At 40.7% G+C, this 13,794-nt stretch overlaps 1 protein-coding gene across 1 annotated transcript; it reads left to right on the top strand.

The window, feature by feature from the left end:
• Nucleotides 1-2,680: 2,680 nt before the first annotated feature.
• On the top strand, nucleotides 2,681-5,065 carry elfn1a (extracellular leucine-rich repeat and fibronectin type III domain containing 1a; the record flags this gene model as incomplete). Its single annotated transcript, XM_084070718.1, has 1 exon — nucleotides 2,681-5,065. Exon 1 carries the CDS (start codon nucleotides 2,684-2,686, stop codon nucleotides 5,063-5,065), a length of 2,382 nt encoding a protein of 793 aa, XP_083926844.1. The 5' UTR covers nucleotides 2,681-2,683.
• Nucleotides 5,066-13,794: the final 8,729 nt, after the last annotated feature.

Below are 13,794 nucleotides of genomic sequence, written 5' to 3'. Positions count from 1 at the left end.
GTCTGGCTTTGTGAGCAAGCTAGATGAGGTTGCACAAAGAAACAATACATGGGTTGTTCTGTATTGTGATGCCTATCCCAATTCATACTTTCGACGGGCGACACTCGTGCGATGGAGCATGAATTAGGCTTCAGGTTCAGCTAGATGTATTGACTGGATGTTAGCAAGCCAAGTACAAATGAAATCCTCCCTCTATGAATCACAGTGGCTTGGGGGCAACAAGTCAGTTAATAAATTCTGTTTCTTCTCAGTTCTCAGGCATTATCGAACCTCCACTATAAGTTTAGAACAGGAAAACATTTATATTAAACACCGGTGTGAACCTTTCTAAGTGACACAAAATAAAGTACTGAAGTACTGTATATCTTTGGAAATTTGAATCTTTTAAAGTAATTCTTGTAGCTGCACATAGACGTGCATTTGTTTATGTTTTATTTCTTAAAGAAAATAAAAGTTGATGGCAGGCTTATTAACAAGTGGGGGTTTAGTTGAAGATGTTTTTGTTGGTGTTTGGAATCCAAGGTTATGCACCTGAAATGACATCTCATTTACATTGTGTATTTATATTATATTTGAACATAAATGTGAATTCAAATTAAGAATTGTAGTGTAAGAAGCACAGAATGGGTTGACTATGCATCTGTTCCTATAAAATCTATGTCTGTTGAGTATTCATGTCTAGGCTTAGCTGAGCACTATTCTTGTTGCTATTATTAAAGTAGCAGCGCTGGTACTAATGGTCTTTTTTCAGTGTTCACCAGCAGTAAAACAAGACAGGGCAGATGCACACATTTTTGTTCATGGGCCACACATTAAAAAATAGGCAAAATATTTGGATTCTTTTCTCTACAAACACACACACACACACACACACACACACACACACACACACACACACACACACACACACACACACACTAGGAGTACAGTACTGTACATTATAACCAAATGGACTGGTCCATTGGTACACTCTCACACTGCTGACTTCATTGTGCTGTTGTAGACTCTACAGCAAGTTAGCTAGTGCTACTCTGTACCAACTGAGGTTTGTCTTCCTTTGCACAGGGTCACAATCCCAGTCCCTTAAGAAAAATGCTGTAATGTCACCTATACCGTGTACAGTTCCACTACTTTCTATTGCATTGAAAAGGTTAGGATTTAAAATTACAAGGTTTTCAAAAGATACCTTAATTATTAGAAAAGAAAAAAAGATCTTTAGTGTGAGTCGTTTAATTGATGCAGCCTTGGTTAGTTTGTTTGACAGTCTCCAGGTTAATGGTGTGAAAACAGAGACCTTGCATCTCCCAACCTGTCAAGCGGTAATTGGCCAAAGGTTGCCTTTAATAGCAGTGTGCCACTGGGACTGCAAACACCCCTCTTAAACTATGTACAAAAATAATTGGAACACCGTAAGCAACATGCTGCACTACATATGTGTTGTTGTTATTTGTCAGCGAAGAAGCAACAAATCTACATGTGTATTGGTTATAAACTATACAAAACATCAACTATAATGTTTTATGGCTTTAACCTCGTGAATCCTAGCATGGCTATTCTGGGCATGCCATAATAGGCAAACATTCAGCAAAAATGGATGAAAAATAGGGTAGGCAAAATAAGCCTCGGCTTCAGCCTACACCTTTTCGGATCGCTATCAAATTAATAGACTTAACTGTATGTATGTATTTATCAATGTTCTGTTAAATGGACCAAAATAAATAAATAACTATCTATCAACAATTAGAAAAAAATCACACCCTGCGTGAAGGTAGCGGCGCCTTTGATACATTATGTCATCGATATGTGTTTATAATGTGTTTATAGCCATGTGTCACGTGAAGCTTGACCAATCACTTTGTTGACGGGTCTGACCAATCAGAACGTTGACGGGTCTGACCAATCAGAACGTTGACGGTCTGACCAATCAGAACGTTGACGGGTCTGACCAATCAGAACGTTGACGGTGAACACGGACAAAGTCAGGTATAGAGCAGGATCCGCTCTAAAAATGATGAACATTCGGCAAACATTCAATGACAATAGACGATCTACAAGCTTAAGCTTGTAGATTGTAGCTATTTGATGTACAATTAATTATATATAGGGTTTATAAGTGGTTAAAATAAACACAGTAACAAGTGAAATCCTCAGTGTTTGAACATACAATAGGAGAGAACACCTCAAAGTTAAGCATTTTAATAATTCATGTGTTGTAAGTTTCTAATGGTAACATCCATATATATTTCTCTGTCTCCACTGCAGGGTTTCCTCTGGGCGCATGAGAGAGAAACAGAAGGGAAGGAGACAGCGGAGAAAACAATAAGATGACACCCATTAACAATGGTACCCTCTGAGGAAATAAGCACAAGTCAATCTGAGGTGGTGAAGTACTTCATCTCACCAAGCCATTGCCGAAAGTTTACTGCAGGCTAAACTAATTGAATGGAACGTGGCATAAATGCAAAGGCAAATACCCAACGGCTTTTCGCAAGTGGCTGGCATGTAAGGACAACACCAATCGTCAATGAGCAGAAGAGTAATACATTGATTGTTTCTGGCACTGAGGAGGACAGTTCAACGTCCAGCTCAGTGAACAACGGCATCAGTTCAACTGCACTGGCATTGCAGTGGTATTGCCCTCTTCCCACTTTTGTCCCTGCATATGACTCTGTGAGAAGCACCAATGGCCTGCAGTGTAGGCATGGTGTTGAGTGCCTTTTACTGGTCGGTGGCCATTGTGTATTTGACTCATACAGGCAGAGTCAATGGGGACTGCTGGTTAATTGAGGGTGAAAAGGGCTTTGTGTGGCTAGCAATTTGTAGCCAAAATCAACCACCTTATGAGGCCATCCCTCAGCATATCAACAGCACCATCGTGGACCTTCGAATGAACGAAAACAAAATCAAAAGCATCCATTATTCTGCCCTGAGCCGCTTTGCCAACTTGACCTACCTGAACCTGACCAAGAATGAGATCTCCTACATTGAGGATGGGGCCTTTTCTGCCCAGTTCAACTTACAAGTCCTCCAGTTGGGCTTCAACAAGTTGCACAACTTGACAGAGGGAATCCTCAGGGGTTTAGGCAAGCTGCAGTATCTCTACCTCCAGGCCAACCTGATTGAGACTGTGACACCCAATGCCTTTTGGGAATGCCCCAACATCGAGAACATTGACCTCTCCATGAACCGCATCCAGCAGTTAGATGGGTCCACGTTTACCACCTTGACTAAACTGACCACCTGTGAGCTGTACACAAACCCTTTCAACTGCTCCTGTGAACTGCTTGGTTTTGTCAAATGGCTCTCTGTTTTCCCCAATAGGACAAATGAACGGATGGCCTGTGACTCTCCGCCCGGTGTCTCGGGCTTCAGCCTGCTGAGCCAGAATCCAAACAATCCAACGTATCGAAACGCTCTTCACATGCTCTCCACTGTGTGCACAGATGACTACGTGACACCCTTCATCCCCGTGCCTCCGGATCCCATCACAACCCCTCCACCAGGAATAGAATCTACTCCCTGCGGGCTCGACGACTGTCCCTCTGGAACGGAACCGGATGACGTTACAAATACGATTAGCACGACCTACTACGATGTGGACACAAACCCCCTCATGAAATTGAAGGGGGTAACAAACACAGGAGCTACCATCACTGTCCAGATTCCTCACCCTTACAAAAAGATGTATATCCTGGTTCTGTACAACAACAGCTTCTTCACAGACATTCAAAACCTTAAAGGCCAGAAGGAGGATATTGAACTCAAGAATCTAAAACCCCACACAGACTACACATACTGTGTTGCCTCTATACGCAATTCTCTCAGATTCAACCACACCTGTCTGACAATCACCACTGGCCCTTGGAATGGAAAGGACAAAGTGGTAAGCAACACAACGGCTACTCACTACATCATGACCATTTTGGGGTGCCTCTTCAGCATGGTCATCGTGTTGGGGGTGGTCTACTATTGCTTGCGCAAAAAACGGCAGCGAGATGAAAAGCAAAAGAAATCAGGCAGCTTGAAGAAGAACATCATGGAACTGAAGTATGGACAAGAATTGGAAAGTGGGACTATGTCCAGAATGTCACAGAAGCAAATGATGGCTGGGGAGAGTATGTCTCGCATGCCATATTTACCATCTGGAAGTGAAATGGAGCAGTACAAATTTCAAGAGATAAGTGGCACTCCCAAAATAGCCAAAGGCAATTACATGGATGTGAGAAGTGGGGACCACCACCACCACCACCACCACCACCACGAACGCCGGGAATGTGAGATGTCTATGCCTGGGAATAGCCAAGGTTCAGTGGCAGAGATTTCTACTATTGCGAAGGAGGTGGATAAAGTGAATCAGATCATTAACAACTGCATAGACGCTCTTAAGACAGAATCGACTTCTTTCCAGGATGTCAAATCTGGAGCCGTGTCAAACGCTGAGCCGCAGCTCATGCTCATATCAGAACATCCGCAGAGTAAAGGTGGCCGCCTGTCACCGTATAAGGACAGCTACCACCATTCCTTGCAGAGGCATCATACCTCAGATGTCTCGCCAAAGAGGCCCAGCACTGCCACAGGAGGGCCCACGCGAAGCCCCAGGCCTTATCGCTCTGAATCCAAGTATATAGAGAAAATATCTCCAACGGGAGAGACCATTCTCACCGTGACACCTACCGCTGCCATCCTAAGGGCTGAGGCAGAGAAGATGCGCCACTACAGTGACCATCGGCACTCGTATCACGACGCTCAAATAGAGGAGCTTGAAGGGCCAGACAGCCACAAGTCCTCCATCCTGGAGCCTCTCACTCACACCCGCTCCAGAGACTTAGCGTACTCTCAGCTGTCATCACAGTACCACAATCTAAGCTACTCCTCAAGTCCTGAATACTACTGCAAACCTTCACACAGCATTTGGGAGCGATTCAAACTCAATCGCAAACGCCACAAAGATGAGGATGAGTACATGGCGGCAGGTCATGCACTGCGTAAGAAAGTCCAGTTTGCAAAGGACGAGGACCTGCATGATATTTTAGACTACTGGAAAGGTGTGTCAGCCCAAAAATAAATAGTTGTTTTTTATAGGACCACAAGTTGCAGAAATATCAAAAAAATGTGGCAAAGACTGATGGATGCATACCATATTGTGGTCAATAAATATCATTCATAAGTATCTCATAATATTTTGACTGTGATGAAAATGGGGGTTGGGATCCTTTGAAATCATACATTTGTCATATTATATTATGTATAACATTCAAGGGGAAGACTTTTATCTATCACGAAGAAAATATTAAAAATAAAAATATATATATGTTGCAATGGATTATAGGTTTTTTGGGTATCGCATGGCCAAGTCCTGTGACAGTGGATTTGCTGTTGTGTACTTTGAGAATACTATATGAAGACATGTCTACTGAAACCTCAATATTTTCTTTGACGAACTATCTGAACAACAGTCATTGAAAAATAACCTTTTTCTTCCCTGAATATATTTCACTCAACAAAAACAATGTACAGATATTGATTCTATATTTGCAATGTTTTCCGGTTGTTTATTGGTGAAGCATCCAGGTTTATCCAATGGAGAGCCATTCCTTTAGACCATGCACTCTCTAATGAATGCCATGTCTCAAGTTAAACCCATTATACATGTTATGTCATGTTACTGTACCTTGATCGCTCAGATGTATTTTCCACCCAAGTTACAGTGCAAACTTACACATCAATTAAAGATGGAGGCAACCAACTACACTGCACAATATTAAAGAGGTGGAGCCTAGCCTGTTACACTTTATGAAGGCATTCCACTGTTTTGCCTGCAGCTGGAAGGTCTTGGTCATCAACATCATGAGCCCTCATTTGTATCTGTAGTACCAAAGTAGAAAAAGCTGAAATGTTTACAATATTTCTGCATGGTCTAAGAATCCTATGAACATACTCAAGTCAGGTCCCATGCCCAGTTCTTTTGAATCAGTTATCCTCCAAAAGTCTAAATATTTAGAAAGGTTCAAATAAATACGGTATATATGTATAAATATATTTCTTCAGTGCTACATTAATTAAGATGGTATTGGCAGCCTACAGTTTATCACTAACATTTTCAGGGAAGGCAACACTACTCTCACCTGTTTGTTTTTTTAGCCACAGAGAGAGCTGCTCTTCTCTACTGGAGAATTTATCCAATCCCGATGGGTGAATGTAACACATACATGTTAAACCTGTATATGGCAGCTTTTCTGTACTCTTTCAAGGAAAGGTTTATTTAATGCTATTAACAAACATGTTTCTGTATTATTTGTTTCAAAATTTCTTCCAGTGTAATATATTGCATAATGTCTGATCCAGTTATCACAGGAGACAAGTTGATTTTACAGATGGGCCTTGATGCTTGAAAAAGGTTTTTTTTTATTTTATTTTTTTCTTTACTGCTAGGCTGTTATAACTTTTTGTATATTATGAAGACACCAGACAAATATAAACCTGCTAGAGTCAAACTTAAGAATGTGAAATTGAATACTCTGACTTACTGGCTGTGAATTCATATATCATTCAATATTTGAGTATACATGATACAGTACTTAATAACACTTTCCTTGTTAAAAAAAAAAAAAAAAGTTTATATAGCACATTCATAACAGGCCATGAGGTGTTTCATAAGACAGATTGTGAAAAAGCAATCACTGGATTTTTTAAAACCTTCATTACACCCTTTTGGTCAATGCAGCTTCAAAGTGACTTTGCATGCAGAATATAGACTGACATATTTTTAAGATTTACTCTTGCTGTGTCATTTTATGGATTACAATGTTCAATTAAAAAACCCACACCGTTTAAGACCCGTTAACACTATCCTAATTGGCAATATTCCCTTTCAGTTACATACAAATGTAACCAGAGTTTGGAGCAATTACATATACTTTTGATGATACTATATCATAATGTTAACTGAAACAAACTTAACAACCTATTTTTCTACCAAACAATATGGAGCCACTTCTATCTTTGAAGTTATCGTGGTATATATTTAGATGTGGAGTGGTGACAAACGTTTTTATAGATGATTTTATTGATTCTTTTTTAATAATGTTGCATACATTTCACATACCTGTAGATGTACAGTGAGTCTGTTATTGTGCTATGAATGCGCTTGTGAATCATGCCATAATTATGGTTGAAATGAATGTGCTATGTAAATATCTTTTCAAGTGTTATTGATTTGGTTGTCTGACTTAATATTTCAACCGCCTTAAAATGTTGGGATGTGTGTACAAGTGTATATTTGTTTTGTTTTCATTCAGTGTTGATACTGATACAAGTCTTCATTTGATATCATTTTTATAAATGCATTTCCATCTATTCTGAGAGCTGTCAGATTTCTAGTTAATTTAGCGAGTTACCGACATGTTTTTATACCATTATATTGTAGCATTTCTGTGTCTAATAAGAGTTAAAAGTGAACCTTTGGGGAGCCAAACAGCTGTTGTTCAAGTGCATCGAAAACAAACAAGAGCACAAAATGTGTGTGTTTTTTTATCTTTCATTTCTTAATACTATGTTACCTGCTTTCAGACAAAGTACTGTGAAATAAAGGTAAGGGTGCACCCAAACCATCAGCATCGTCATTATATAGCTCTTACAAGAGTCTGACCCTAGTGCCACACCAGAGAAATCATCACATTGTTACCAGCATAGCACACCTTTGATGTTCTAATTTTCCAGAGAGAACAGCCCAAATCTATATAGCATTACTCTACAAGACTGCATCCATCTATCTAACATCACCATCCATTCCCACATTGCCAATAATTATACACAGTCTTAGACTGTCAGACTGTTAACTTTCAGAGAAATGGAACAAACAAACAAATCATTACACAAATCAATAAATCAATATATAAATCAATAAATAAATGTAACTACAAACTGGATAACAGATATTAGCCAAATGACATGGCATGTCAACAGATAAGAGTGTAATGCATGTAAAATAGTTTTTGAGAAAGATACATGGGAATTGTATCATGTAGGGTGATCTAATCAAATCACCACAAACAGTTATGTATTATATTAAAAACATAACACTATATTTCTGCATTTATTATATTTATAACATTTTTATATTCTGTAGGCCGACCAGTTTCAGTATATTACCTCACTTCCTTTTCTATTCTGCAGTATTCCTACTGTAGTTTTCTCAGTTTTTCTCATGATGGTCCTTGGTGTCTATTTAAACCATCCAGATGCCCATGGCAAATATCTTAATGTATTGTACATACAGCTACATTATTAAGGCACTGCCAGTGCTGAGACAAGGTAGATACTGTACTAACCAAGGTTTCTGTCCTTTGAGTGCACTAAAGCTGGGTTCAGCTTCAGCTGGGGCCACAGAGACGAACAACACCATCTTCTCAACCTCATCGAATAAGCCTCTTACTGTACCTCATTTGGCATTCCTCCTAGGATAACTGCAGCTTCCCTACTTGACATGAAATTATTCTTTGAGAGAAAACTTGGCATCCAAACCCTCAAACTATCTGTGTTTATCTCTGGATACTGTCCAATGACATCAGGGCCATTTCTAGCTTTTTGGGGGCCCAATGTAAACATTGTTTGGGGCCCTCTATATTAAGCTACGTTATTAAGCTAAGAAACGCATGTTCTTTACTGAATGTGATTATTCCATCTCCCACATCCGTAAATGAGACGCTGCAGTTGGTAAGACATCAGAATCAAGCCAAACATGTCAATTATAAATAATAAAGACATAAAAAATATCATTTTAAACCAAAAAGCAATTAATACAATAAATTAGGTCATTACAAAGAATGAACATACATAATCACACCAGCTTCCAGATAAAAGTAAAAATGACAACAATAAACAACAAGTAATATATTCTGTGAAAATGTGTCCCGGGATATGAGCACCCAAAGTATGTGCAGTTTGGGTTATGCGCTGTGCACAGACAGTATATCAGGGATGGAAAGCGTGCGTCGCCACGTCGTGGATCCACAGCGAACACACGCATACAAACCCGCTCATAAAGAGTTCCAACACACACACACGCACACACACAAACATACGGCCGGACCCGCACATGCGCGCGACCCGTCGCCGTGTCGTGGACCCACAGCAAACACACACACCCGCTCATAAACAGTTTCAACACACACACACACACACACACACACACACACACACGCACACACACACACACACACACACACGTGCGTGCGAGGGCGCTTTGGATATCATCTTCATGATATCCAAAGCGCCCTCCCTCTCATGAAAGCTGTGTGTGTCACTAATAAACAGCCTACATTTTGGGAAAGTGAAAAACGGGCGTTGTCATTTGGTGTATATGCTATAATGGATAATGGCCGTGTGCAAATTCAGATCAATTGCTCCAGCCATTGAAGAGAACCCGGCAGGACAGACCGAACATTCTGAACAGACAGATCCTGTCCACAGATGTTTTCTTAATTATATGTAGGATTGGGCCTATTTAATCTGCCAGAAAAGTGCAAATGTTCATCGACCATCAAACATCTGTATGTCATTGTGTGTTGAGGGCTGTCCGATGGAAATCGTTACAATGTCACCAACATTGTCATCCGATCAAACATTGGTGCTGGTGCTCAGAAAGTCGGATGCCATCAGGTCAAGTCAAGTTAAGTTTTATTTGAATTTGAATAGCACGTCATGTAAGTACAAACTCAGTGTGCTTCACATTAAAATAGAACAATAGTAGCTAAAATATACAGTGACCCTGCACCCTAACCTCCCACTCACATCAGTATAGAAAGCATTATGCCTCCGCCCCCGCCACACAAACATACAACACACTCACAAAGTGTCTGGCAAAGATAAACACTATGTGACACACATAGATGTGTTCATGTTTGCACACATGCAGACATATATGTCTGCATGTGTGCAAACATGAACACGTACGCACACACACATAAGCACACACATTCTATTCATCAAATGCCTGGGAGAATAGAAAGGTATTAAGTCTGATATTAAAAGAGGACACAGTTTCCACAGATCTCGGGTCATTAGGTAGATTGGTCCAAAGTGTAGGTCCATAGTGACCAAATCCACCCTCACCAGACCTAGATTTTATTTTAGTCTGGCTAGGGGGCCACTATCTCATGATCTGAGAGGCCTGACTGGTCTATGAGCCGTGAGTTGACAATCGGATAGAGTTGACTCACTTTTTAGCTTGTGTCAGCGTGGAGGAACGAGGGGAGATTTAGGGCGTGCCCATTATTGGACTTTGGGTAGCTCTCCTGCTACGGAGGAAAGCACCCAAACAGAATGTTGATACTACTGTACATGAGAGATATTGACACTAGACTTGCTGTATGGGCTTACACAAGTTGAATTAACAAATATAAGCTTCCAGCGATGTCTCAAAAACTAATTTATAATAGTAATTTGATACGTTATCAGTCATATAGAAAACTAGAAAAATTGCTCATTGGAGCACAGGTCTCCGCCAGGTCAGGTAGGTTAGTGTGGGCCAGCAATGTTCGGAATTTGCCAATCAGGCTGGAATGTGGATAATCGGACTTGCATGACGTTTGGATAAAATCTGTAGGAGTAATGTAAAAAAATGGGTTTCGCACAAATCGGCCTCCAGGTGGCGCTATAACAGGCCCATGTGAAAAATTTGAGGCAGAGGTTCTGAATTGGCATCCAGGGAATGTGTGTGCACAGTTTTGCAGGCCAACGGTGCCAGAGATTAGCTGCTAACACACGGACAGGACACACACACACACACACACACACACACACACACACACACACACACACACACACACACACACACACACACACACACACACACACACACGGACGGAAGGATGGACGGAGGGTAAAACATACTCTCTCGCCATGCCTGGCGGAGACAATAAGATAAAGTATGAAGGAGTAATATCCCAAAATGTGTTTTACATAAGTTGGCCTCCTGGTGGCGCTATAAAAGGCAGATGTGAAAAATGCAGGGCAAAGGTTTTTTCTTGGCTTCTAGGGAGTGCACATACAAAGTTTTACACAGATCGGTGCATCGGTCTGTTATAGCGCCACCATGAGGCTGATTTGAAAATTTTCAAGAGGCATTTATTCCGCCTAGTGGGAATGTATGTGCAAAATTTCACGGAAATTGCACACTGTGTTCATGATTTGAGGCATTTTGTTCAAAACAGAGCCCTCCTGCAAACTTTGGAAGCCATTCTTAGCCAATCATGATGGAATATGAAAAATATGAAAAACCTGTTTCGTTTAATGACTAGAGATCCTGTGTACCGATTTGCGTGACGTTTGGCCAAAATCTGTAGGAGTACTGTAAAAACATTTTTTTTGCAAAAAGCGGCCTCCTGGTGGCACTATAACAGGCCCATGTGTGGAATTTGGGGCAGAGGTTCTGAATTGGCATCCAGGGAGTGTGTGCACAGTTTCGCTGCGATCAAGATGGACGGACACACACGCGGACGGACGGACAGGGTGCAAAACATACTCTCTCGCCATGCCTTTTGGCCTGGAGGAGACAATCAGCTCTTGGATCTACAATAAATGAATTTGTCTTAAACACTGTTAAGCATAAAATTGCTTTAGATTGGCCCATGACATGAGGGCACGTGATGACCCCCTGGTAGCCCCGGGGGGTGGACCCTGTACAACCACATAGTCCGTATAGAGCAAGAAATCACCCTAGTTGGCTGGACAAGAACTGATACTGAATGCATCTAAGCAGAAATACAGGAAGTAAGTTACGTTAATGCCGTGCACTTAGACATAGTATATGCATACACCACATTGACCACTGGAATGCACCGGCAAGGATGTTAGCAAAGGCAACCTAGGTAGTTGCCTAGGGCACCACCTGCTTGGGGGGAGGGGGGGGGGGGGGGCTACCATCAGTCTAACAGACTTGCCTTTCTGGAAGCAATGTAGGGGATCATTTGCCATTGTGTCAGAGTTGTAACCAACTGAGGTAATGTCTTCCTAACTGGGGAATACAGCATCATACTGACTAAGAAGAACTATTTCAACTAAAAGTGGTTTCAATGTTCTGGTATGCCCATTTTACTGCCTGTCAGTAGCCCCCTAAATTTCACCATTGCTAAGAGTTCCAAATGGACCCGCCACCATGTATCACATACTGTACTAGGGGAGAGGCACGGCGAGCACATTGTTTTAAGTTTTACACAGGCACCACAATTAATGCACACACAGAGCCAATGGCTGTTCTCTCTTCAACACTGCCTGTGCCCTGCCCTGAGCACCTCCCTGCCATATTAGTAGTGCCATCATACGTCTGAGACTGAAATTGGAATATTCAATCTCTAGTTTGGCTATCCTCTCAGTCTCACCCATTGTCCCTGGCACCTAATACAATCTCACAAAGATTTCCTGTGGCACCAGGTCTTTAGTCCACATTTCTAAATCATAATGGTAATTTGCTGTTTTCCTAGTATGAGTGCCACCTATTGTAACTGAAAACTGAGCCACTGGTAGGACCTGATTGTTGCTGCAATGCCTCTGACGATTTTTTAGCAAAGCAAGGCTTAGTCTTCATTTTGGCACTGTGGACAACGGCTGCAATTAAATTGTTCAAAATCATTATCCACGTTATTTTTGCTTAATGTACTTACTGTAGGATTATTAATCACAATTAATGGTAATATATGCATTTATCATTTGCTTAATGTCTTTGTTGCCCATTGTAGTGACCACTATCCTTTTGTTGAAAACCATTTATTTCCATTTGTGTAAGTCACTCTTGGGCAAACTGAAATAATAGATGCTTGTATTACTGAATAATAGAATGTCCACTCCAGGTTCGGTTTAGTTTCAACTTAAAGCTTGATTTATTTTTCGTTCTGTTTACAAAGATGCATAAATGAAAAGAACACTAAACGTATAATAAAATATCATATAAATAATGATAAAATAAATCTCCCGCACGCAAGCCAAGGAAAAGAAAGACTGTGTCATTGTCATTGTCATTGTCTCATTGGAAACAAGACCGCAAGGACTTTCATGAACGACCTGTTAAAAGGAATTATCCTTATGTGTGCTTCTCAGTCTGCTACGCCCCCTAGAATGCAGCACCTTTCTTATAAAGAGACATGCATGGGGTTGAGCACACCATAGCCATCAGTAGACACACACCACACAATACAAAAGGCCAATAAATAAATTCAAGATTATTAATTAATATAAACAAAGGAATTGGCTCCTACACTCAGTGCTTCCATATCTTTGGCCAAATTAATGATGTCCTTTGTGATTTTATTGTGCCTCTGAGATCCTGATGGATGGGTTGCCAAATGTTGTCCAAGGGCAATATGCAACAGCTTTCCAAATGTTTGAATTAATTGCCAAGTTTTACAATTACATAATTGTGAAACATAAATCACAATTATTATTGTGATTTATTATTTTCAATACATTGAAAATATTTTCAATACATTTATTTATTGGTTATTTTCAATACATTTTTCAGCCCTACTGTGGACTGACATAAATTATGTGAACCAAGAGGAAAGAACAGGGTCATCAAGGTCATTTGCCTGTAAATGCCTAGCTACCTTACAGTAGGCCATTTTCTCCGGACCGTGCCTCACCTCAGTGTTTTAGCACATGCACTTGATATGTGTGTGTGAACTGTAGTTTGCTCCTTTATATTAATTTTAACTGCATGATGATGTACTGGCTTGGTGACTGGTGACTAAAGCTACTTGTGGCATTCTTCCCATTATATATTATTGAAACCCTTTGATG

The sequence above is a fragment of the Gymnoscopelus microlampas genome (genome assembly GCF_963454915.1).
Source record: "Gymnoscopelus microlampas genome assembly, chromosome: 11".
NCBI classification, from domain to species: Eukaryota; Metazoa; Chordata; class Actinopteri; order Myctophiformes; family Myctophidae; genus Gymnoscopelus; species Gymnoscopelus microlampas.
Note: the sequence above shows the minus strand (reverse complement) of the source record. Positions and strands in the feature narration are given on the sequence as shown.